Source organism: Barbus barbus (genome assembly GCF_936440315.1).
Source record: "Barbus barbus genome assembly, chromosome: 16".
Taxonomy (NCBI): domain Eukaryota; kingdom Metazoa; phylum Chordata; class Actinopteri; order Cypriniformes; family Cyprinidae; genus Barbus; species Barbus barbus.
In genome coordinates, this window is record NC_136744.1 from 23,914,047 (window position 1) to 23,938,269 (window position 24,223).

General features: G+C 38.7%; 1 protein-coding gene across 1 annotated transcript in view; it reads left to right on the forward strand.

Annotated features, from left to right (window-relative positions):
- Positions 1-23,309, forward strand: part of LOC306882094 (adhesion G protein-coupled receptor B3-like) — a 43,798-nt gene extending 20,489 nt beyond the window's left edge. The window contains exons 6-16 of the mRNA XM_079436556.1: positions 301-370; positions 728-794; positions 2,202-2,287; positions 3,700-3,798; positions 5,148-5,319; positions 6,478-6,573; positions 7,456-7,495; positions 17,785-18,458; positions 19,538-19,573; positions 20,140-20,244; positions 22,226-23,309. Coding sequence (XP_079292682.1) covers positions 301-370; positions 728-794; positions 2,202-2,287; positions 3,700-3,798; positions 5,148-5,319; positions 6,478-6,573; positions 7,456-7,495; positions 17,785-18,458; positions 19,538-19,573; positions 20,140-20,244; positions 22,226-22,414 — 1,634 coding nt within the window. The 3' untranslated portion in view covers positions 22,415-23,309. The remainder of the gene's footprint in view (positions 1-300; positions 371-727; positions 795-2,201; positions 2,288-3,699; positions 3,799-5,147; positions 5,320-6,477; positions 6,574-7,455; positions 7,496-17,784; positions 18,459-19,537; positions 19,574-20,139; positions 20,245-22,225) is intronic.
- The last annotated feature ends 914 nt before the right edge of the window (positions 23,310-24,223 follow it).

The following is a 24,223-nucleotide window of genomic DNA, read 5'->3' on the forward strand; positions in this document are numbered from 1 at the left end:
TTGTGATGGCTATATTCACCTGTAGCATTTTTTTATATTTTTCAAAAATAAATTTTAAATATTTAAAATATATTTTTAAAATAACAAAAATAAGTTATAAAATGAAAACAAAAGTTTAAAATATATATCTTAAAAGTTAAACACACACACACATATTTAGCATGGATAAGCACCACTTGCATTAGTTTCTTCTCGTTCTTAACCTACTGTTGATGCCTTTGTACATGTGCTGTGAATGTCTCCAGCCCTGAAGGATTACCCAGTATGTGGCCTTTAATCATTCCTGTATCTCTTTTGAAGGATTACCTGCTTTGGTGGTCGCTATCTCAATGGGATTCACAAAAGCAAAAGGATACGGGACACCTCAGTAGTAAGACAACCTATTTTTTCTTCTGTGTTCCTCATGTTTACCCAGAAAACCTCAGAGACCCCACATGAAGATCTTTTCAATTAAAACAGTAGCGTGAAGTTATGAGTCAGAGCCTAGAGATTGCAACAGTCCCACCTAGTTCTCCTGAGGATACCTGGATATAAACAGTGCTTTAAGATCTCTTTAGAGTTCTTGTTCCATAATAAAAGTCTCTCATGTAGAACCATGGCATATGGCTCCAGATCCCCAGACACTCAAGGACGATACGACTGTGTACTGCCATGCCCCATTAACTTGATGCCGGATGTAAAATTTTATGCAGGATTTGCTGATATTTGGGTTTTTTTGTGTTTGCAGCTGTTGGCTATCTCTGGAAGGTGGTCTTCTCTATGCATTTGTGGGACCTGCCGCTGCAGTTGTGCTGGTAATTTTACACTTTGTTTATTTACAGTCATTTACCAGTCTTAACTACATACACCAGTGCCTTTATAATGTTTTATGTCATTTACTGGACTAGTCTGCCGTGCCGACATTGAAATAGAAAATTGCCTCACTCCATCGTGGTATGGTTTGAAGATTGTGACCCCCGTCATTTATACGCATCATTAAGCAGTTTGTCTCTAGACTGAATTAAGATGTAATGGTGGCACAGACTCACACTACCATGCATCTACACAATACAAAACAGTACATTTAGATTTATATGGTTACATTTTTAAAGTCTAGCTTGAAGGTAGTTGTAAAATTCTCAAGTGCACTGGAAAGCACTTTCATTTTTTTATGTTCAAAGAAGTTTTTACTTTTAGTCATTACTGTGGACAGTGCTTGAGCTGTATTGTTAATTTACTGCAGTTTGATGAGATCAGGCCCTGACTGTGTTACTGTTACATCTGTTTCAAACAGTGCGTTTGCGGTGCATATTTTTTTCCGCACCAATGTTAACGGATTAAAGCATTCACACTGTATGCGGTTGCGGTCTTGCAGTGCAGCGATCGTTTCCGCACCGAGTCTATTTTTGCTGTGCTGCACGCGCTGAATTAAAGTGACAGCGATTTGTTCATGGTAAAAATTAACATGGATTGACATGGAAATGTAGTAATTTCACAATAAATATAATTAAAGTCTACTGTGTTTCACAGGCTTTTTGGCTAGGTTTAAAACAAAGAAAAGTGCACTTTTAGACAAACAAGGCAACATATGCACTTGTGTCTTGTGGAGGTAGAAAAACAAAGTTCTTTAAGACCAATTTATTACTGTTTGTAATAAAGATTTAAATGTAAAAGGCATGAGAGCCGACTGTTTCTGTCAGTGATAAGTTTTAGTTAAAAATATTTCTGAAAAATAGGCTGTATGCTGTGTTTAAATGTGTTTCCACTAATATACAAATCTAGAAAGCCAAATGCATTTAATACGTTGTTTATTAATTGAGTTTAAAGTGAATATGTCTATGAAAGATTGTGTAACTGTCCTGTGATAAAAGAGGATCACAATGCTGAAAAAGCACTTTCAGTGACTAACAATGTTTGGATTTGAAATGAAAATTAGCTATTTTGACTGTTTGGAATAAAAATTTACATGTAAAAGCCACGAGAGCCGACTGTTTCTGTCAGTGGTTTTTATTAAAAATATTTATGATAGCCTAACACAACGTAGGCTATATGCTGTATTTAAATGTGTTTCCACTTGCTTGAGCAACTTAATTTACAAATCTATCTACAAATGCGTTGTTTAGGCCTATATTAATTGAGTTTAAACATGAATATGTCTATGAAAGATTGTGTAAACAGGCGTTACTGTTTGTGTGTGTGTGTGTGTGTGTGTGTGGTTACAGGTTAACATGGTGATTGGTATTCTAGTGTTTAATAAACTGGTTTCGAGAGATGGGATCCTGGATAAGAAACTAAAACACAGAGCAGGGTAAGTGCCAATTTGCTACATCACACAAACACATGTGTATGAAAAATGTCAAACTCAAATTCTGTTCTGAAATCTATATCTTGGTTTCACAAGATGCTTTTGTGTCCTGACAGTTTACTAAAAATGTAAATATGTTCTACTGGTTCTGTTATCTACTGCCTCTGGTGTCATTTGTTGTCAAGAAGGAAACCTGTAAGAAATTAGAAGTTAGTTGGCTGATACTTTCATTCTAAAATGTCTTTTATCAAATCAGATGGTATTGTGTCTTGTTGACAGTTTGGACAGCTTGCAGTAATTTTTTGCTGATTTCTGTCATCCTGTCAGTTAGCAAGAAATGACATAATGAAAAGAAGAAACCTAAACTACCATTCAAAAGTTTGGGATCTTGGGATTCTTTTTGTTTTGTTTTTTTGTTGAATATTTTTAAATGAATACTTTTTTACAATACTTTAATTCAGCAAGTATGCATTAAAAGTATCAAAAGTGACAGTAAATACATTTACAATTTTACAAAAAGATTTCTGTTTCAAATAAATGCTGTTCTGTTTTACTTTCTATTCATCAAAGAATCCTGAAAAGAAACCTGTTTCCCCAAAAACATTAACCCACACAACTGTTTTCAACTGCAATAAGTTTCTTGAGCCACTGAAAATTCTGATTTCCCATTCTAATAATAAATTACATTTTACAATATATTAAAACAGAAAACATTGGTATATATATTTCTCATATATTACAGTGAATAATATTTCACAGTATTGCTGTTTTTCCTTTTTTTGACCAAATAAATTCAGCCTTGGTGAGCATGAGATTTCTTTGAAAAACATTTAAAAACCTTACCCATCCCACACTTTTGAACTGTAGTGTATTACTTCACATAAAAATTTAAGATGTTTTGCTAATAAAAACCTGTTTACCATAACCTAATAAAACTTCTCCTTTGCCCAATATTTGTGTGTGCTACATATGTTTTATGCTTATTAGAGTATTGTGTTGTTTTCCTACCATCATCCTAACACCAAACTGTATTGAAGTCAACTGTGAGATTCACACTAAACTACTTTAAAAGCTTGTTGCCTATGTTGACCGTAGGCTGTGGACCTCATTAGTTTTGGGAACAGAGCTAAACTGTCATCTGAGTATGACAAAACTGTAGTAACAGGTAGCCTTGCCTCAAATTTGCATCATTAGTTGAGCCAATAGAGATATTTTGAGCCCAGTCCGGCTGCTCAAACAAACTGATTACAATTCTGGTGCTGCTAAAGGTGCAGAAATTACACACTTCATCTTCGATGAAGTCCACAAAGGGCCATATCTCCCAGAGAAACATCCACCACCTCTGCTTTGGTACAATCAGACCACCATGTAAATACATTCCCTTTGTGTTGTCTGGTTATTTGGCTGTTCTGCAGGCAGATGAGCGAGCCCCATACAGGATTTACTTTAAAATGTGCCAAATGTGGCATCGTCTCAACTACTGCTTTATCAGCAACAACGGCCAGCAACGCCATGTAAGTGCCCACCGATGCCTCAGCAAATTGATTATGCTGATTAAGCTGCATGCAAGAGTGTGCGTGTGACTTTATGCTTGTGTGTCCTTCCCCTTGCCTCGGGAAGGAAATTTGTGGAGGTGTTAAATGAACAGCTGGCTCTTGTTCTTTGTCTGTGATATGTCGACACACTCTATTGGAACAATGCATTGGTTGTTGTGTGCTCCTGGACTCATTTATGTGCTGATGGCAATTTAGGACAATTTGGGCATGTGCATGCTTTCATCTGGAATGAAACTGGCAAACAAATTACATCTATCTCCTCTTCATCATCGCATGTGTTCTACAGAGCTCAACAGTAGACTTCTGTAATTTAAAAATCCCCATCATTTTCTCCATAGAGAAAGTGAGATTTTACAATAGCATAAAAAACCTTTCTTGACAGACCTAGCATTGCAGATCTTGAGATCTGAAGTTAAGCAATGCCACAAGTTATTTATTTTTTTAACATATAAGCATCGTAGCCTCCCTCAAACTAGCATCTAAATATTCACTAAATATGTTGTTATTATTATTATTGCAAAAAATAATAACATATTCAGTGACTAGTATATTTGATTATTTATATATTTTAATATTGCAAAAATGTGGTAGTAGTATTAATAACAATAATATTTAGATTATTATAACTGCAATAAAATATAATATTAATAATAAATAATAAACATATTTTGTACCTTTAGTAGTAATAATAATAAACATATTTTATACCTGTAGTCAATGTTAGATTTTTGGTTTATTATTGATTTTATTATTGTTGAAATAATCATCTCAGAATAATAATAAACATTGTATTTTATACTTGTAGTCAAAGAATTACAAAGTCTGTTTGATTATTTTATATATTTTATTATTGCAAAAAATATAGTAGTAGTAGTAGTAAAAATAATAATAAATTTATACCTGTAGTCAATAATTAATATATTTGAATATTAATTTTATTTTGCAATTGTATTAGTAATAATAATAATAGCAATAAACAAACAACCATATTGTTTTTATTCTTGTTGTCAATGACTAGTCAAGAGTCATTCATAATGATTTATGGAATGAGTAATTAATTCCCTCATAAGCTAATTTAATTGTTTTTTGTCTTTTTCAAATTTTCATTTGCTTTCTTGTTATTCAAATCAAAGACCGTAATGTTATGACTCAGAGCTAGTTGGTTTGTTCAAGGCTTTGAGCGTTTCATTAAAGTGTGTTTTTTAATGCCTATGGAGAAAATGAACGGGTAAAAATACTTTTGGGATCAAGAACAAAAATCCATCTCTTTTGTTGTTCAGTCCACCTTCTCTCTCTTTCTGTCTCAGGGCCTCCCTGTGGAGTTCCTGTGTTGTCCTTCCTCTATTAGCTCTCACCTGGATGTCTGCGGTGCTGGCCATGACGGACAAACGCTCAATTTTATTCCAGATCCTCTTCGCGGTCTTTGACTCCCTGCAAGGCTTTGTCATAGTCATGGTCCACTGTATCCTCAGAAGAGAGGTAGGGTTGGAACCATTATACTCCCTTACTTTTCTTCTCTTTTCCTTCAGCATTTCAGCAGACTGTCTTTAATTTCTTCAGAGGCCCAGTTTATTTTACTCCTTGTCCAGTTTTACTTAAAGGGATAAATATGAATATTCTATCATCACTTCCTTACCATCACGCTGTTCCAAATTAATTTCCTGCTTCTGTGAAACACAAAAGAAGGGATTTTTAACTATACATTTGAAGAAAACCACTTTCAGAAGAGCCAAACGAACCAAACTTACCATTAAAATCTGCCTGATTGATCCCCAAATGAATCCCTCTTGATCTCTGATGATCCCACTTCCTCTAAAATAACATTCCTATTGGACTGACATCAGCAAGCCCTCTCATTTTTTTAATCTGTCATTTAGAGATCACATCCACTGATACCCATTCTGGTACGTAACAGCCACTTTTCAAGACCAATTAAATCCTGGTAATAAAATCAAATCCCTACATGTTTTTTCCTAGTTTGACATCTTGCTTCACATAAGTGGGTTGCGAATGTTGCCTTTAAATAGTTGGATGTCCTTCTTTTACCCCCTACAGGAAACAATCTGGCAATTTCAATGGGCGTAAAAAACAAGGCATTTGTTTCTACATTTGTTTATTTGGCAGGCTTATTCATTAAGTTTATTGGATACTTTATTCAGCAAAGATGCATTAAATTGATCAAAAGTGACAGTGAAGACATTTATAATGTTAAAAAAATATATTTCTACTTTAAATAAATGCTATTCTTTTGAAATTGCTATTCATCAAAGAATCCACAAAACAAATTATGCACAGTTTTCACAAAAATATTAAGCAACACTGTTTTCAACATTGACAGCAAATCCGCATATTAGAATGACTTCTAAAGGATTATGTGATTCAGGATTATACTGAAGACTGGACTAATGATTCTGACAATTCAGCTTTGCTATCACAAAAATAACTTGCATTTAAAAATATATCAAAATACAAAACAGTCATTTTAAATTCTATAAAATATTCCTGTTTTTACTGTATTTTTGATCTAAAAACCCAGTCCGACCCCAAACTTTCAAATTCTGAAGCAATGTGCTCTACTGAAGTGTTTTTTTACAATAGCATATGTTAGTGCTGAGTGACTAAAATGATGGTTCACAGGTTCAAGATGCCTTCAGATGTCGCCTGAGAAACTGTCAAGACCCCATCAGTGCAGACGCAACTGGTACATTTCCCAACGGGCATGCACAGATCATGGTAAGGCACTCACCTCCTGGGACTTCAGTATTCTTACACTGTACAGTCACAAACCCAGCTGGAATATTCTCTTCTTATAAATTAGCTAAGAAATCATTTGCATCTGGCATCTGTGCTATCAGAAGCATGCGCTGTGATCTCTCACAGTCCTCTTGATGTAATGGAATGCTTTTCTTTAGTACGAGTCTTTGTTATACAGTGTTATTGCTTATACAGTTATGACAGGATATAGAGATCTGTCTTTGATTAATTAATACCAGCAAATCTTTTATCCATGTCCTTTGGCTTTCCTCTGGCCTTCGCCATTCTCAGATGGGACACATTTGTCGTATTTCACACCGGTCTCTCTCATCCTTCTCTGGCTTGTGGGAGTAATTGCTGTTAAAATGGTTCCGGAAATGTGTGACCCGCGCAGAACCACTGGCACATAATGATCACAGTTCTCATTTGTGTTTTGATTTAAAGTTTCTTTACTAGAAGCATTTGACTATAATGAGGCCTCCAATGTGCAGACTGTCTTTGATTCACCGCTGTTGATGGCTCCTCTATTGTCATACCTGAATAATCTGATTCTATTTATAAGCGGTTTCAACAGATGACTGTTTTCTCTGTGGGACGTGGTTAGACTGCAGACACAAGCCAGCAAAAGCATACAATTTGAGAAGAATCCCATGACGGCATAGACATGTTAGACTGTATTATATAATTGATTTATTCTTCTGATTTTACATAGTCAATTAGACTATGCTTTTTTTTGTATGTCTACAACTGTCAAAGTTAAAGTAAAGCTTCAGCTTTTATGTTTTAGTTCTGTTTAAATTGAACTCCTCTTGCATGTCTAAATGTAACTTTGTCTGCTTTTCTTTTCTTCTTTTTCCACAGACGGATTTTGAGAAAGACGTGGACATAGCATGTCGATCAGGTAAGAAACAGATGGTGCACTATTAATGTGTTTCCTAATTACTTCTCCTCTCCTGGGCCAAAGCGGCCCAAGAGAATAAACTTTCGGGTTGAACATCAGAATCACAGAGTCCCAGTGGCACCAGGCTAATCATCCAGCGGGATAATAGGATAGATACTAATACGTACAATACCATTGTTGAATCCCCTCTTTTTAGGTTCACAGATTATTAAATTCGTAGACTTATATATTACTTTTATTGTATTAATAATACATCAACCTAATTAAAATGTATTTAATGCTGTTAAATTTATTAAGCACACTTAACTGGCAATTTCAGTTCAGACCAATCTTTAAATATTCAAGAAGTAAAACGTGTGTCTCTGAAATACAAAAAAAGGTTTATGTTTTAGAAGCCATCCATATATTGATATGGTACATGTCAAATCCGAAATAGTCATGATTATTATTTCTCTTTTATCTTTCGTTTCTCTTTATCTAGCTGCCATATGGAATAAACCTGAATCCATGAGTTTGTTAATTGTCTCCCCAAAGTAAATGATTGGTGAAGAACAGTGAAGCTTTTTAGTCCCTTTGGAATTGGTTCAAAACAAGATTTTTGTTTCAAAGTCTAGACAGAATTGTTTTATTGTTATACTGAAAAGTTGTTGTTTAAAAAATGTAATTCTTCTGACATCCAGCCAACAAAGTTCAGAACAGCATGAAGTCTTCATTATAGCCATTTTTCAGTTTGTATGTAGCATCGCTATGTCCCTAGACAACATGGTGACTCTTCTCACATTTCCTGAAAGCACTGACTGCATTTGTTTGTCTGTCTGAAGGTGAAAATGTTGCATGATGCAACACAGTCTATTAGCCGGTTATGTGTGGGATGTAGACCAATGAGATTTCACTGTGGGTGGGGCTACACAGTGTGACGCCACATAATAACTGATACAATTGTGTCACTTACCGCTGCCAGAGCTCATTTAGACATCGATATGACCTGCTAAATTACTTTAACTGCATAATGAGATGTCATGACAGTTGTTTGAATGTGTGTTTGTTTGTATCTTCACTATGGCACGCTACTTAAAGTCTGTAAAAACTAGCTGACTAACAAGGGCATAGTTAATCAGATAATTAGCCTATGTTGTAATTCTGAAATGTAGCAAGTAACACAATTTGCTAACCCTTTTGTTTTTGTTTTGAAAATGAGTGTAATATAACAGCGCCATGACTCTAGTGTTCTTCATTAAAACTGGATTAAGATCAGCTCAGAAGGTGATATTGTGTCACATTATGTGTCCTTCATTAGGACAGCATAATAAAACTTTAATCCAAGGTTTACTTCTAACTTCCAAAAAGCAGAAAAGTGAGACTCAGGAAATTCAGGTCATATTTTACCCCAAAATCAAATTAACAAAAAAATTACTTTAATTTAATAAATTTAATTAATTATTTTAGGACAATTTAAAAAAATATATTGAAAAATCTGATGATCCATAACAGGATTTCTTTAAAAAATAATAAAAAAAAATTATATACTATATAAGACACTTCAATACATTTACATACCAATTTATATTTATTTATTTACTTTTTTGCATTATAAAAATGGGAGGCAGATGTTCTTAATTACAACAAATGTAATGGTCCTAAACAACAAATGTAAAGAATTTCTTATGTATATTATTCTTATACAGTGGGGCAAATAAGTATTTGATACACTGCCGATTTTTCAAGTTTTTCCACTTACAAAGAATGGAGAGATCTGTAATTTTCATCGTAGGTACACCTCAACTGTGAGAGATAGAATATTTTTAAAAATCCAGAAAATCACATTGTATGATTTTTGAATAATTAATTTCCATTTTATTGCATGAAATAAGTATTTGATCACCTACCAACCAGCAAGAATTCTGGCTCTCACAAACCTGTTAGTTTGTCTTTAAGAAGCCCTCTTATCCTTCACTCATTACCTGTATAAAAGACACCTGTTCACACACTCAATCAATCAGACTCCACTATGTGCAAGACCAAAGAGCTGTCTAAGGACACTAGGGACAAAATTATAGACCTGCACAAGGCTGGGATTGGCTACAGGACAATAGGCAAACAGCTTGGTGAGAAGGCAACAACTGTTGGCGCAATTATTAGAAAATGGAAGAAATTCAAGATGACTGTCAATCTCCCTCAGACTGGGGCTCCATGCAAGATCTCGCCTTGTGGAGTATCAATGATCCTGAGAAAGGTGAGGGATCAGCCTAGAACTACACGGGAGGACCTGGTCAATGACCTGAAGAGAGCTGGGACCAGTCTCAATGGTTACCATTAGTAACACACTACACTGTCATGGATTAAAATCCTGCAGCGTGTGCAAGGTCCCCCTGCTCAAGCCAGCACATGTCCAGGCCCGTCTGAAGTTTGCCAAAGACCATCTGGATAATCCAGAGGAGGCATGGGAGAAGGTCATGTGGTCAGATGAGACCAAGATTGGTATAAACTCCACTCGCTGTGTTTGGAGGAAGAAGAAGGATGAATACAATCCCAAGAACACCATCCCAAACATGAAGCATGGGGGTGGAAACATCATGCTTTGGGGGTGCTTTTCTGCAAAGGGGACAGGACAACTGCACCGTATTGAGAAGCAGTGGCGGCTGCTGGTCTTTCAAAGAGGGGAAGCTCATTTTCGGCCTACATCATAAAAATTGTCCATTTATTTATACGTAAATTCTGCCATCGTGTGCAGTTTGCTAGCTGGCTAGTTCACCGCCTGGCCTACTGTATGAATGTATGAATGAACAAACGATCTAAAAAAACATTAAACTCGACGGAGGAAATGTGGGAATTAGGTTAAACTGAAACAAGGAATGTGGTGTATAATTGGTTGCAGCAGTTTGTCTTTTGACTACACTTGCAAAGTCCACTATGGGACTGAGCTCGAATCAGTGTTGCCAACTTCTTTCGATGGAAAGTAGCTAAAGCCAGTTTGAAAAGTCGCTAAATGTCGCCAGATTACGTCATGCGCTAATTAGCATATACATGACGTCATCGCGTCATATTACCTTTTACATTTGTTTGTCTCTCTGTGCTCATACTGTATTTTAATGCAGCCAAATTCTCAATAAAACTGTTTTCCTTTATATATTTGACTGTTTATGTTGTCAGTCAACGGGATAAATATGAAATAGTGACTGAAACGCAGCCCTGAATACATAACCAGCTCTCCCTCCCAAGAAGTTAGTCTGCACAAAAATCCTAATTTATAATCGAGCCGTCGTCTGATGAAATCAAATAATACACACAAGATAAGACAAGACAATTCCTGTGCTGTGATTTCGGCTATATTTGCATGTAAAATTAGAGAAGCAACATAATATCTATTTGAACTAAACGCGCTGCTCCTCTCAGCCGCTCACTGAACAGAGAAAGAGGTGCGTGCGCGCTGACCTCGTGCCGTTGCGGCAGTACCAGCGATCACAGAGACTCGCTAAGGTTTGTCAAAGAAGTCGCTAGATTTGTCGCTAGTCACTTTTGGGGAAAAAGGTCGCTAGGGTGGTCTGAAAAGTCGCTAAATTGGCAACACTGGCTCGAATGGCTTCAGCATCAGCGACTTCTTATAGGACACAATCGCTGTCAATCAAAAGGAGATGCAGTCTTTCGACAAACCCTCCAATCATCACGCAGAAGCCCGGACTCCAGCCCCGCCCACTCCTCCATTCACCCCCAGAGACGCTGAGCGTCCGGGGGCGGGACATAATCGCAGCATTTATCCAATGAGCGTCTAGTTTTGAAGCACTGAAAAAAACTGTTCAAAGCAGCCCCATTGAAGTCAATGGACGCTGGGCTTCAACAGGCAAATACACTGATGCTACGGGACTATATGAGAAGGAAATCGAGTTACCTGCTATATGTAGCTGATTCTGAACGAACTCGTCTTCGAGATGAACGTGTTCTAACGCATTTTTAATCAATAAAATGTTAACACAATAGTACATGTTTGACCATTAATTTTTTGACATTAAAGGGGAAGCTGAGCTTCCCTTGCAGTCTTAAAGAAATCGCCACTGTTGAGAAGAGGATGGATGGGGCCATGTATCACAAGATTTTGGGCAACAACCTCCTTCCCTCAGTAAGAGCATTGAAGATGGGTCGTGGATGGGTCTTCCAGCATGACAATGACCCCAAGCAAGGGCAAATAAGGAGTGGCTCCGTAAGAAGCATTTCAAGGTCCTGGAGTCGCCTGGCCAGTCTCCAGACCTGAACCCAATAGAAAATCTATGGTAGGAGCTGAAACTCTGTGTTGCCCAGCGACAGCCCCAAAACCTGAAAGATCTGGAGAAGACCTGTATGGAGGAGTGGGCCAAAATCCCTGCTGCAGTGTGCAAACCTGGTCAAGATCTACAGGAAACATCTCTGTACACCTCTGTAATTGTAAACAAAGGTTTCTGTACCAAATATTAAGTTCTATTTTTCTATTGTATCAAATACTTATTTCATGCAATAAAATGGAAATTAATTATTAAAAAATCATACAATGTGATTTTCTGGATTTTTTAAAAACATTCTGTCTCACAGTTGAGGTGTACCTACGATGAAAATTACAGATCTCTCCATTCTTTGTAAGTGGGGAAACTTGAAAAATCGGCAGTGTATCAAATACTTATTTGCCCCACTGTATATGTTTTTCAATTTGGGCTGTAATATGACCAGGTTTCTTGACAGATTTCATGAGATTCACCCTGAGAGTCCTTGTCTTGAGCCTGAAGCACTTTCTGTGTTCTTCTATCAGTATTCTGCTGCGCTCTTCAGACGCCATGTTGTGCGATGCATTAGTTTGGACTACCATCAGAGCTGGAGGATTTTTAACCAGCTGTTGTTGTGCTCTGGTCTCCTTGTTGTTGTGTTATGAACAGTGGCAGTAATTCCCTTATGGATTTGTGGAGATGCAAAGGACAGGCTGTTCTCACAGTGCTGATGCATCTTCTGTCATTGCATCGAGAGATGTGTGAGGCTCTTTCAGGTGAACAGAATCAATCCAGTCTAAATATGGACATTGTAAGGCTTGTGTATAGATAGTCTTTGATGATTTGCTTAGAGGATTAGTGCTGATGGACTATTACAACCAAGCTGTTGAAGTTGTTCGGACAGTATCTCTGTGATGAACTGGCCAACCAAATAAGTCTTGATAGTTAACCTGTTCATCTTTAACCCATCATTTTTAACAAAACCAAAGAAGTGACATATTCAGACTAGATCAAAACAACAGCATTTCTGTCAGGACCACCATCGTCAAAGATGATTGACAATTAGCATACAGTTTGGATTGGCAGTATGGTTCCGTTCTGGGCAAGAACTACCTGTGGATCCATGCAGCCTAGCATGGATGAGAGCAGGGAGAGCAGCGATAATCCCCCAAAACAAAACCTAAGAAGGAACATAGTTGTGATGATACTACCTTTTCTAATATCTTTGACAGAAAGGGGAGATTCGAGATCGAGTCAAGTTGTGTTTTTTTAATGAGAGGCTTAATAACAGCCAGTTTAAAGGTTTTTGGGACATATCCTAATGACAATGATGAGTTAATAATATTCAGAAGAGGATCTATTACTTCTGGAAGCACCTCTTTTAGGAGCTTAGATGGAACAGGGTCTAAAATACAAGTTGTTGGTTTAGATGATTTAACAAGTTTATACAATTCTTCATTTCTAATTGAAGAGAATGAGTGGACTATAGTGCACTATCTGATGTGATACTGTGGCTGACAGCTGCATGGTTACAATTTTATCTCTAATAGTTTCGATCTTGGAAGTAAAGTAGTTCATAAAGTCATTACTACTGTGCTGCTGGGTAATGTCTGCACCTGCTGATGTTATATTTTTTGTTAATTTAGCCACTGTATTAAATAAATACTTGAGGTTGTGTTTGTTTTCTTCTAAGAGAGGCGTAAAGTAAGCAGATCTTGCAGTTTTTAATGCTTTTCTGTAGGATAAGGTACTTTCCCGCCAAGCAATACGAAATACCTCTAATTTTGTTTTCCTCCAGCTGCACTCCATTTTCCAGGCTGCTCTCTTTAGGGCCCGAGTGTGCTCATTATACCACGGTTTTGGACTCTTTTCCTTAATCTTCCTTAAGCGTAAAGGAGCAACAGTATCTAAAGTGCTAGAAAAGTGAGAATCAATAGTTTATGTTACATCATCAAGTTGTTCTGAGCTATTGGATATGCTGAGGAATTGAGATAAATCAGGAAGATTATTTATAAAGTAGTCTTTTGTGGTAGAAGTGATGGTTCTACCATATTTGTAACAAGGAGTTGGCTTTACAGCTTTAGCTATATGGAATATACACAAAACTATATAATGATCTGAGATTCCATCGCTCTGCTGCAATATTTCAATGCCACTGACATCAATTCCATATGACAGTATTAAATCTAGAGTATGATTTCGACAATGAGTAGGTCCTGAAACGTGTTGTTTAACACCAATGGAGTTTAGAATGTCTATAAATGCTGATACCAACGAATCTCTTTCATTATCAACATGGATATTAAAATCACCAGCAATTAGGACTTTATCTGCAGCCAGCACTACCTCAGATAGAAAATCAGCAAATTCTTTAATAAAGTCTGTATGGAGTCCCGGTGGCCTGTATATAGTAGCCAGTACAAACATCACAGGGGATTTGTCATTAACACTTGTTTCTTTGGATAACGTTATATGAAGCACCATTATTTCGAACGTTTTATACTTGAAACCCGACCTCTGAGAAATACTGAAAATATTGCTATTAATTGTAGCAACGGCTCCCCCTTTACCTTTTGGACGCGGTTTATGTTTGTAACTGTAATCTTGGGGGGTAGACTCATTTAAAATAATGTAGTCATCTGGTTTTAGCCAGGTTTCTGTCAAACAAAGCACATCTAGTTTATGGTGATCATAAACAGTGATCATATCATTTACAAAAAGTGCTTTTGTAGAAAGGGATCTAATATTCAATAAGCCAAGCTTTATCATTTGTTTATCTGTATTGTATCTGTTTTTATTTGTTGAACATCAATTAAATTGTTACTCTTACTTTGGTTTGGATGTTTTCTGTATTTTCTAGCTCAGGGAACAGACACAGTCTCATAGTGTGATATCTAGGTGAAAGAGTCTCTATGTGCTGAGAATTAACTGACTTCTGTGACGTGAGGCGGCTAACAGACGGTAGGTTTAGCCAGTCTGTCTGCTTCCTGACCTGGGCCCCAGTTAGTCAAGTACGAACTCTAAGACTATGTGCCATATTTCTAGAGAGAAGAGCGGCACCATCCTAGGAGGGATGAAGACCATCTCTTTTCAACAGGTCAGGTCTACCCCAAAAATTCTTCCAATTGTCTATGAAACCTATGTTATTCTGCGGGCACCACTTAGAAATCCAGCCATCCAGTAACGACAGTCTGCTATGTGTCCATCACCCCGGTAAGTAGGGAGGGGACCAGAGAATATTACAGTGTATTTTAAATTTGCCAAGATGTCAGGCGCTCTGGCTCCCGGTAAACATTGGACTATGGTGGCTGGTGTTCCGTACAATAGAGTACTTTCATTAGGTTTCTCAGTGGGTGCGTCACTGAGTGGGGAGAACCTGTTTGATGTTTTGATCGTAACGGAAGAGTGGTGTTTTGACCCGCGACTAGGCAAACCTCACAGTCACTCAGTTGCCCTGCTGCACGGGATCTACCGGAACCAAACAATGTACAGGACTCCCTGAGCTAGTCACATCCAAAGCTGTATCTACAGCCCTCACATTCTTACTGTCCTCAACTAAAGTTTGGATGCGTGTCTCTAATTCTGAAATCTTCTCTGTCAGCCTAACTATTTTCCTGCATTTATCACATGAGAATCCCTCGCTGCTGACAGAGAGAGATAAACTGTACATATGGCAAACAGTGCAAACAACAATAGCAGGAGAAGAAGCCTTTACTCACCATGATTCAAGAATGATTCGCTTACCACTGTTGTTTGATGAACTCGTGAAAAACGTAGCGAAAGAAAAATTAAACGGAGCGAGAAAACAATAATAGGTGCGTATAGAAACGCAAATGGAACCGCGAGTGACAAGATTACCGGCTAACGAATGGTAACGCGCCTCACGCGCGCTGCACTCGCAGTTTTAAAAAGCGAACAATCAAATTAGTTAGATTAGTTTGATAGATAATACCAGAAATATGGTGGGAAGTTATATATTATCACTTTAAACAACAGAGAGTGAAAGTAAGATAGAGATTCAGCAGAAAAGCGAAGCTACACGGAGCTACAATCGCAAACCTTTCAGCAGCACGACAGACAGAAGCAATCGATCATAACACACAGTTTCGGCCAATCTTGAGAACCTAAAGTGTAGTATTGCATCATTCACATCTTCGAAGAGTCTTCAGTTTAATCAGGTTTATAAAAGAAAGATACAGCTTACAATTCTCTCCAAAACAGCTGAGCTCCTGGAAGCGAGCTGTGGGCGGAGCTGAAGAGTTGTGAGCACTCATAGGCGGACTGGCAACAATCACAGATATTTGATGCAGTTTTAAAGCAGCTCCTAGTCATGACAGGGATCTTTATCGCTGGGACTGCGCCGCCTTTCAGTATCAAACGATGTGCAAAATAAAGTGTCAGAATGTCCCTTGTTATAAAACATTCATCACCGGAATGACGGGAGCAAACAAACACGTTTGTGAAACTCCGTTGCTGCCCCGGAAAAACAAATTGCATCCACTGTTCACAAGACTGAATAAGGTTATCTTTTCCTCACATCCAAAAACTCATCTTGATAGACATTCTTCTCGAGCAGGTACTACTGCGCTGCAGATGGCTTCCAAACCATGAACGAAACACGTTGAGCGGCGCGCTCTTGCTCTTGCTCGGGTTGCTGAGTGTGCACGCACAACAATCCAACTTTTAGCAGTGTAAAAATCTCAGAATGCATGAAATGGCATTGTATCCCCCTTTAAGCGCAGCATATTGCAACAACAAGCGTATGCCAGTAACACAGTACCGCACATTGCCAACTAAATAACTAAATGAGCCTAAGCAACGTGGATAGCCATAGCAACACGCATGTTTCCAATAACCTGAGAGCATTAAAATGAACTTAGCTTGTGAAGACGTTCGAGAGTGAAACATAGCAGCTATGAGCTGTTCATATCCTTCTTGGTGATGAAGTTCCCATCTGAACTTGTTCTTGAGTCGGTCATATAACTCGTGGAGTCCATTTCAATAATGTAGCGATGCGTGAAGTAATGCTAACTCAGTCACTCAGCCGAATCGGGCAGCTTATGATCAATGTGGTGAACTCACGTGTTCAGTTAACGAACTTAAATTAATTGGAGGTGAGTCTATTGGGGAAACGAATTCCACTCACTAAATTCCCGAGTCCTAGTGATGATGGTGTTTTGTCTGCCGAATTCGCCATTTAATTAGCAATTGAGCAATGCGAAAACTGCTGATAATACTGAAGGACCTTATATAAGGATGCTTAGATAGGTGTCGTATTCCTATAGGTAGATAGGGATCAGCTGAGAGTCAGCTGATGCAAGCTTGACTAACGTGACCTGCCAGAACTAAAGGTTCGCTTGATCTCTGTATTGAACTGGTCAACCAAAGAAGACTTGATGTAGTTAACCTGTTGATCTTCATTTTTAACAAAACCTAAAAAGTTGGTTGTAGATGAATGAATGAATGAATGAATGAATGATGCATTTATATAGCGCTTTATTGTGTATTGCTGTACACCCAAAGTGCTTTACAATCATGTGGGGGGGTCTCTCCTCAACCACCACCAGTGTGCAGCATCCACTTGGATGCTGAAGATCAAAACTTATACTTATTTATACTAGATTCCCTAATGTGATCTTTCTTAAAATATGACTGAATTAAAGTGAATCAGGTTCTTGCTGATTAAACAAGTTGGCCTATATGACACATTCTTTAACCAGGATGAATTATTATTTTTTTAATCTGCTTGAGTGTCGTTTTAGAGATATTTGCCACTAGAATTGTAGCTTTTTATAGGTTAAAATCAGTTGTTTTGGGGGCGTAGGGTCAACATAATCTTTCACTAGGGCAGTTATTGTTGCATATGTTAGTATTAACGCCGGTCTGTTATGAAATGTTTAACTTCTGATGGTTAAGTTGCTCAATGTTCAATGTTCTGACTGGCTACATTGCTTGTTGCTTTTAAATCGATTTTTTTTTATGTTCTAAGTCAACATTTAAAGTATAGCCTACATTCTTGCATCACACACTTTGACTAATGATATTCCTTCCTACCTGCAGCCCTCCACAAAGACATGGGCTCCTGCCGAGCGGCAACCATCACCGGCACCCTCTCCCGCATCTCTCTCAATGATGAGGAGGAAGAGAAAGGTCCCGAGGGGCATAATTTCTCCACGTTGCCTGGCAACATCATGTCTAAAGTGATCATCCAGCAGCCCTCTGGACTTCGCATGTCCATGGGCATGGGCGATCTAGGAGAGCAGTGTTTGGACAGCACGGCAGACATGCGGAGGACCGTATACCTGTGTACAGATAACACCACCAGACAGAGCGAGCAGGAGCTGAGCGCCCACGACCTGAGTGGCCTCCCCCAGCCGGGGCAGTTGGAAACGGACTACATCGTCTTGCCTCGCAGTTCTGCAGCGGTGGTGTCGGGGGCCGGATCCAGCAGCGTTCCCACCCTGCTGAAGGAGGACAGCAAGATGAGCATGACCATGGACTCTCTGTCGCACGACAGGTTGATGCATTACAAGTTGGGCGCAGAGTTTAACCTCGGGCCCTCGGGAATGGAGCACATGGGAATGGAACAGCAGTACCCCGTCCAGGCCGAACACATGCAGAATTTGCCCTTCGAGCCACGCACGGCTGTGAAGAACTTCCTGGCGGAAATGGAGGAGAGCGGAGGACTGTCTCGAAGCGAAACTGGTTCAACTATATCGATGAGCTCTTTAGAGGTGCGACTTTGAGTCTAGACAGTTAGACAGAAGTAAACTCTACACAAATACATGAACACAGATGCTTCTAGATACACAAACATGACTTTACTCGATGCGCACCGAAATGTGTTGTGAAATGTAGTGTTGCCACAAGTGCATTATAGTGGGTCTTCTAATGCCCTAATGTCTCAATCCCCAAAATTAAGCCAAAAAAAAGTTTAACCTAAAAATGTTGATGTTCAATCTTTAAAGAATTTAAAGTAACAACATATTGCTTTCTTTTATATTTTGACATACATAGTCAACAACAATAGCCATCTATTGTGATAGCGCCACAATAGATGTCTCTATCCATAGGTTGTTGACTGGATGGAGGCAGATCTGAATCCAAACTTGTGATCAATTGTAGGCGAGATTTAAGTAGACTAAATGATTGGAGAAGTCTGGCTTGCATCACCAGACTAGTTTCTGTTTTTTGACAATTTGTTTAAAAATTACAGTATTAAAAAAAATGCAAAAATGCATAGATGATTTTTCAATAAGATCAGTAACGTGCATTTAGAAACGTTTATTTCATGCCAACTTTAAAAGGATAGTTCACTCCAAAAATGAAAATTGTCTTCAGTTACTCACTCTCATGTCACTCCAAATCTGTTTGACTGACTTTGTTTTGAAGAACGCAAAACAAGATGTTTCGAAAAAAAAAATGTTGTTTGTTGTTCAGACCCCAGCTTTCTTGACAGTATCTTTTGTATTAAATACGTCCAGAGAGACCAAGCATTTGTCCCTGCGTTTGCGTACTACTTGTAGACTGGCCTTTAAGATCATTGCAGAGGCATTGTAAGACATTCAACCTCTCATCATTACTGAAATTTTGAAAAGCACTGCTATCGACCAGCTGCCTTGAGGGGAAAATACATTGGAACCTGATCCATTTTCTGCCAAAAGCCTCGAGGCATTCAAGTCTAGCTCTGATGCACAAGAAACATACTTGCTTATATGTTTCAGAGATGGGACCAGATTTCAGCAGATTAATTCTCTAGGTTTCATAATATCTAACTACACTATTTTTTTGTCTTTCTGTCTTGGTTCTACAGAGACGAAAGTCGAGGTACCAGGATCTAGACTTCGAGGTGAGTAAAACCTTTGCTTGGCGAAGTGCATGCGTCAGGCCTTTGTTGCACCAAGCGAAGGGCCATTTGTTGCATTTGTGTTTTGCCCCTTTAATTTACAACTACTTTGTGTAGCACTTAAGCTTATTGGAGTAGCATGTCCTGACACAACTGCGATTTATGAAGCGTTGTGTGGTTTAGCGTAAAAGCAATGCCGTCAGCCACCACATATTCCCATTTTATCCTTTTACATTCCCTGACTTCAAGCTGAAAATCAAAAAATAGCCTGTATATTTTCACATTTTTAAGGTCACTTGCAGAATCCCCCAGAGCGTTTCAGCCCTTTACCAAAAAATGAAATTGAATGTCAAGTGCTACCACTGACCCTTCATATATGCCAGTGCCGTTTGTCATAACCTTGTCATAGCATTCAGCCAAATTTGCAGGGTGAGCACGGCGTTTTTACACAGTGATAAATTCTTTGAAAGTAGCCAGGTTTTGTCCTGTTGCAAAGTTCTGGTTCTCAGCTTGACTGAACTACAAATCCCCCCCCCCCCCCCCCCCCCCTCCCACCCTTGCCATTACAGAAAGTCATGCACACCAGGAAAAGGCATATGGAGCTGTTCCAGGAACTCAATCAGAAATTTCAAACCCTGGACCGATTTCGAGACATACCAAATATGGGCGGCATGGTGAGTAACAGGAAACGGGGTTCAGTGTGTCTCATTACAGAGTACCGGGGGTTGCCGCATTGACTGTTTAGCTGTGTCTTCTGGTGGCACCCCAGTCTTGTGCACAGGAAGTGAGTGACTGAAGGAATGAATAGTTATTCACCCAGTGTATTCAAGTGGAAAAATAGCACACCCGCCTGCTCAGGGGGGGGGTGGAGGAGGAGATGAGAGAGGAAGAAGAGAAGAGGAAGAGCGACTGAGCCATCATTGTGATCCATGCTCATGCATTCATTCAAACGCAAGGCCATAAGCTGCTAACATGCTTATTATTTCCTTTTTCGGCTAATCGCTGCTTGGTGAATGCACAGGACAAAAAACACTTGATTTGCTTCAGATATTGTAGAGCTTCTCTGTGCTTTCCGCAGTACGATGCACCAATTATCTGTAATTGTAAGGCCGGTGGGATTGTTTGATTGGAGCAGACCAATTGCAACACAATCGCATTTCATCATCCAGCACAATGCAGCAGAGGAACGTTCAGTGTCGTTTGGCATCCAGCTGACTGGCACTGTGAGGTTCACTCTGATCGTCAATTAACAGATTTTTAGACGTGTTTTTTAATTAGCTCAGCCTCGGTATAGTGGCCTACAATCATCTCCTGCTATTACAGTAGCATGCATTTTCAGTGATTGGATCACAGTTGAAACCCTCTCGAACTCGATGAAAGCTAGTGCTCTCAAGACACATTGTGATAGGATCAAATGAAAATACAGTACATTTTGATTCTATTTGATGCTGGTGGTAAATGTTAATGTGGTCTTGCGATCTGGTCACCTGATTTAATGATTTATTCCACTTTAGACTGTTAATCCAATGTAGATTCACAAGGCACTTTAAAACGTTATTTTCTTCCTTTTTATTCACTTGTAATCCCCATTAGCATTAATAATGTTTCTAAAGTAGGAAATCGACTGAATGCCTTTTTAAGGGGTCAATATAACGGAAAGCATTTCGATTTATCCATCAATGTAAATGAAGGAAATACAGCCTCTAAAAGAGGCATTTCTATATCGTGCAGCTGAGTGCAATCAGATGCAAATGGCCAGATACGATCCTGATACAAAATGCATGGCTAACACTTTACAATGAGGCGCTATATTTTAACATTAACTAATGCATTCATGAACTAACAATGAAATGGTGCGCTACTGGATTTATTAATCTAGGCTAATGCTAATTTCAAATCGTATAAATTAGCATTAATGTATCATGAACGAACATGAGTTGCCAATGAACAATAGTATATTAATAAATGAACCTAAACTATGAAATGGGTGGATTCTTAATTCAAGAACCCTAATGCATTAGCATTAGTTAAAGTTAAATTGAACTGTATTTTACCGTGTTAGAATTGCATGTTCATGTCAGGTGTATATTCATGTAGTCGTAGCAGCTGGCGTCGTGTCCCTTTGGCCACGTTACTTCCTTTTACCCACGTTCAATCAGACTGCAGAACTTTGCCATTCACTGCCTGTTGCTTGGGAACCACTGGAAGAAATGATTCTGTGTTTTTATTCCCTTGAAAAATCTGAAGATGTTCCTGAATCTGGAAACACTCCAAACATGCTGTTACGTCAAAGAGTTTGTTGATTGAGCACTGGATGTGTATGTGCAGCAGCCCCAAAATATTTTTTTGGAACGCAGATGTATGAATGTCACTGTGTTAATTAACGAAATATCAAGCCAAGTGACATGACATATATTTTCAAGGCCATCATTTGGTTTTATATTTTTTATCTAATGGGGTGACTTTTATACTGTGTCCAAATATTTTTAGGGCTGCTGTGAGAGAACATGAATTAAAGCTTGATGATTCATGTCCATGTGCACCTTCCAATGTCTGATAGTGTCACAAAACAAGGCACTGTAACGAGAAACCATATTGAGAATACTGCAGAAATGCAATATTTCTAACACAGCGGCTTCTCGTCCTTTTCCGTAGGACAAGGCAATGCCAAACAAGAACCCCTGGGAAAGCTTCAACCCGGCAAGTGAATATCAGAACTACGCCACAATGAATGTACTAGATTCAGACACAAAGAACTCTCTGGAGATGACTAACGCTGAGTGGGAAAAGTGTGTCAGCCTCCCTTTGGACGTCCAGGAGGGAGACTTTCAGACAGAAGTCTGAGGAATAATGAAGCGTTAGCAGGGACGCGGATGAAGGTGGACATATTTTGCACTGAACAAAAAGGCGGAAGTCTTCTCATGCAGCCTTGGAAAGACATATCTGGATTCTAGGAGTCTAGCAGGGACAATATGTGCCAATAAGATTTTAAAACAAGGAAGGACGGATAAAAAGACGTTAGAAAAAGACAAAAAACATCTGTGTTATCTTTTTTTTTTGGTATTCTCACTCGTGTATTTAGTGGGGGGCAGACATGTACAATATCGAACATCATGTGATTCAAAAGTAACCAGTTGGAAAATAATGGGTTCCAAAAGCGTTATCTTTCCAGACGAGACCTCAACTAGAAAAACGACACGTGACATGGCGTCCACCCACGAGCGGCGGCTGGGTTCGGTTTTTTGTTCAGCGGCAGACGAGCCCTGGAACACAATGTATATACTTGCGCAGGTTTTTAAAAAAGTTTATAACAAGTCCGTTTGGCCATTACTACACTTTTTACTTTATAATATGAAAAGACAAAACTATTCAGAGGCAAAGAGGATTTTTTTCTGTCATTTAAAATGAATGTTTGTCAAGCTACATTCTTCATTGCTTTAAATGCAATAAAGGTAATGCTCACTTTTTTATGAATAATATATTTCAAAACTTTAATACTGCAGAATCTGCCTGGAAGCTCAGTAAAGCTCTCTCATCTGCAGCCCTGTATAAAATATTTAAAAATCAAAAATGTTGTATGGTGTAAATAAAACTTTTGTCTACATATGTTTTACTTGTGCCAAGTTTATTTTGATGAGAAAAGAGAAAATGCCAACTTGATGAGAGAGTTATAGCGAAAAATGTTAACATTTGAAAAAGGAATGTAAATAAAAGAGGAAATATGTTCGTACTGCTTCAGAAAACTTGTCGAGTTACTCCTGTGTTATGCTGCGTGTCTCTTTTCTGGACACACCAATCCTTGTGGACGTCCTCTCGTTCTCAAGGTCCTTCATTCAACATCAGCAGAAGAATGCTCCGTAATGACTTGTCAGACCTAACGGCAAATAACAACAGGGTATTTTTATCGGCCATTAGTGGAAAGGAGGAGACGTGTGCGGCGCTGGCTATTAAAAATAGCACAGCGGAGCTAAAAATAACAGGAAGTGTAGTCACTTCGGGGTAACGGCGCATCGCATATGGCGTACCTTATGTGCGATTACGCTACCAGCCGAGGAGCTGACAGGATTGAGAGAACTGAACCAGAAATATTACCAAAACCTCTTGGATTCTTAGACAAGTTTACAGTTTAAAGGCCCGAGGATTGTTTCAATTGGGTTGTTTTCTGTTTTTAATGGTGCATTCTTCTAGTCCCTCAAAACATCAAAGAATTTTCTGTACCATGAGGCTGATAGTGTTTGTTCATATTCATGTTACAGTATTTTTCCCACAGGAAAGAAGAGCTCGTCTGAAAGCCAAATACAGAAAAAGGCTGTGCTGTCACATACTGCTGCTACTTATAGACCTGCAGCTCCGGATGACGTCAGGAGCATCTGTTTAGCGCTATAACTCATCCTCTAACATTTACCGTTTTAGCAATCTGGTGTGTCATTATGCATTCCACACAATGACATTGTGTCTACAGACTCGTGTCATGACTCACACACCTTGTCAGTCACAGAGGCAGTGATTCAGTCCTGTCAAGCCGGACCTTAATACAATACGGGAGATAATTGTCGAGCTCTTTGGGATTATATTTAATACTTTTGCCAGATATGACTGGACGCTCACTGATGACAGATGGGACAGAAAAAGCGGTTCCAAAGGGATTATATT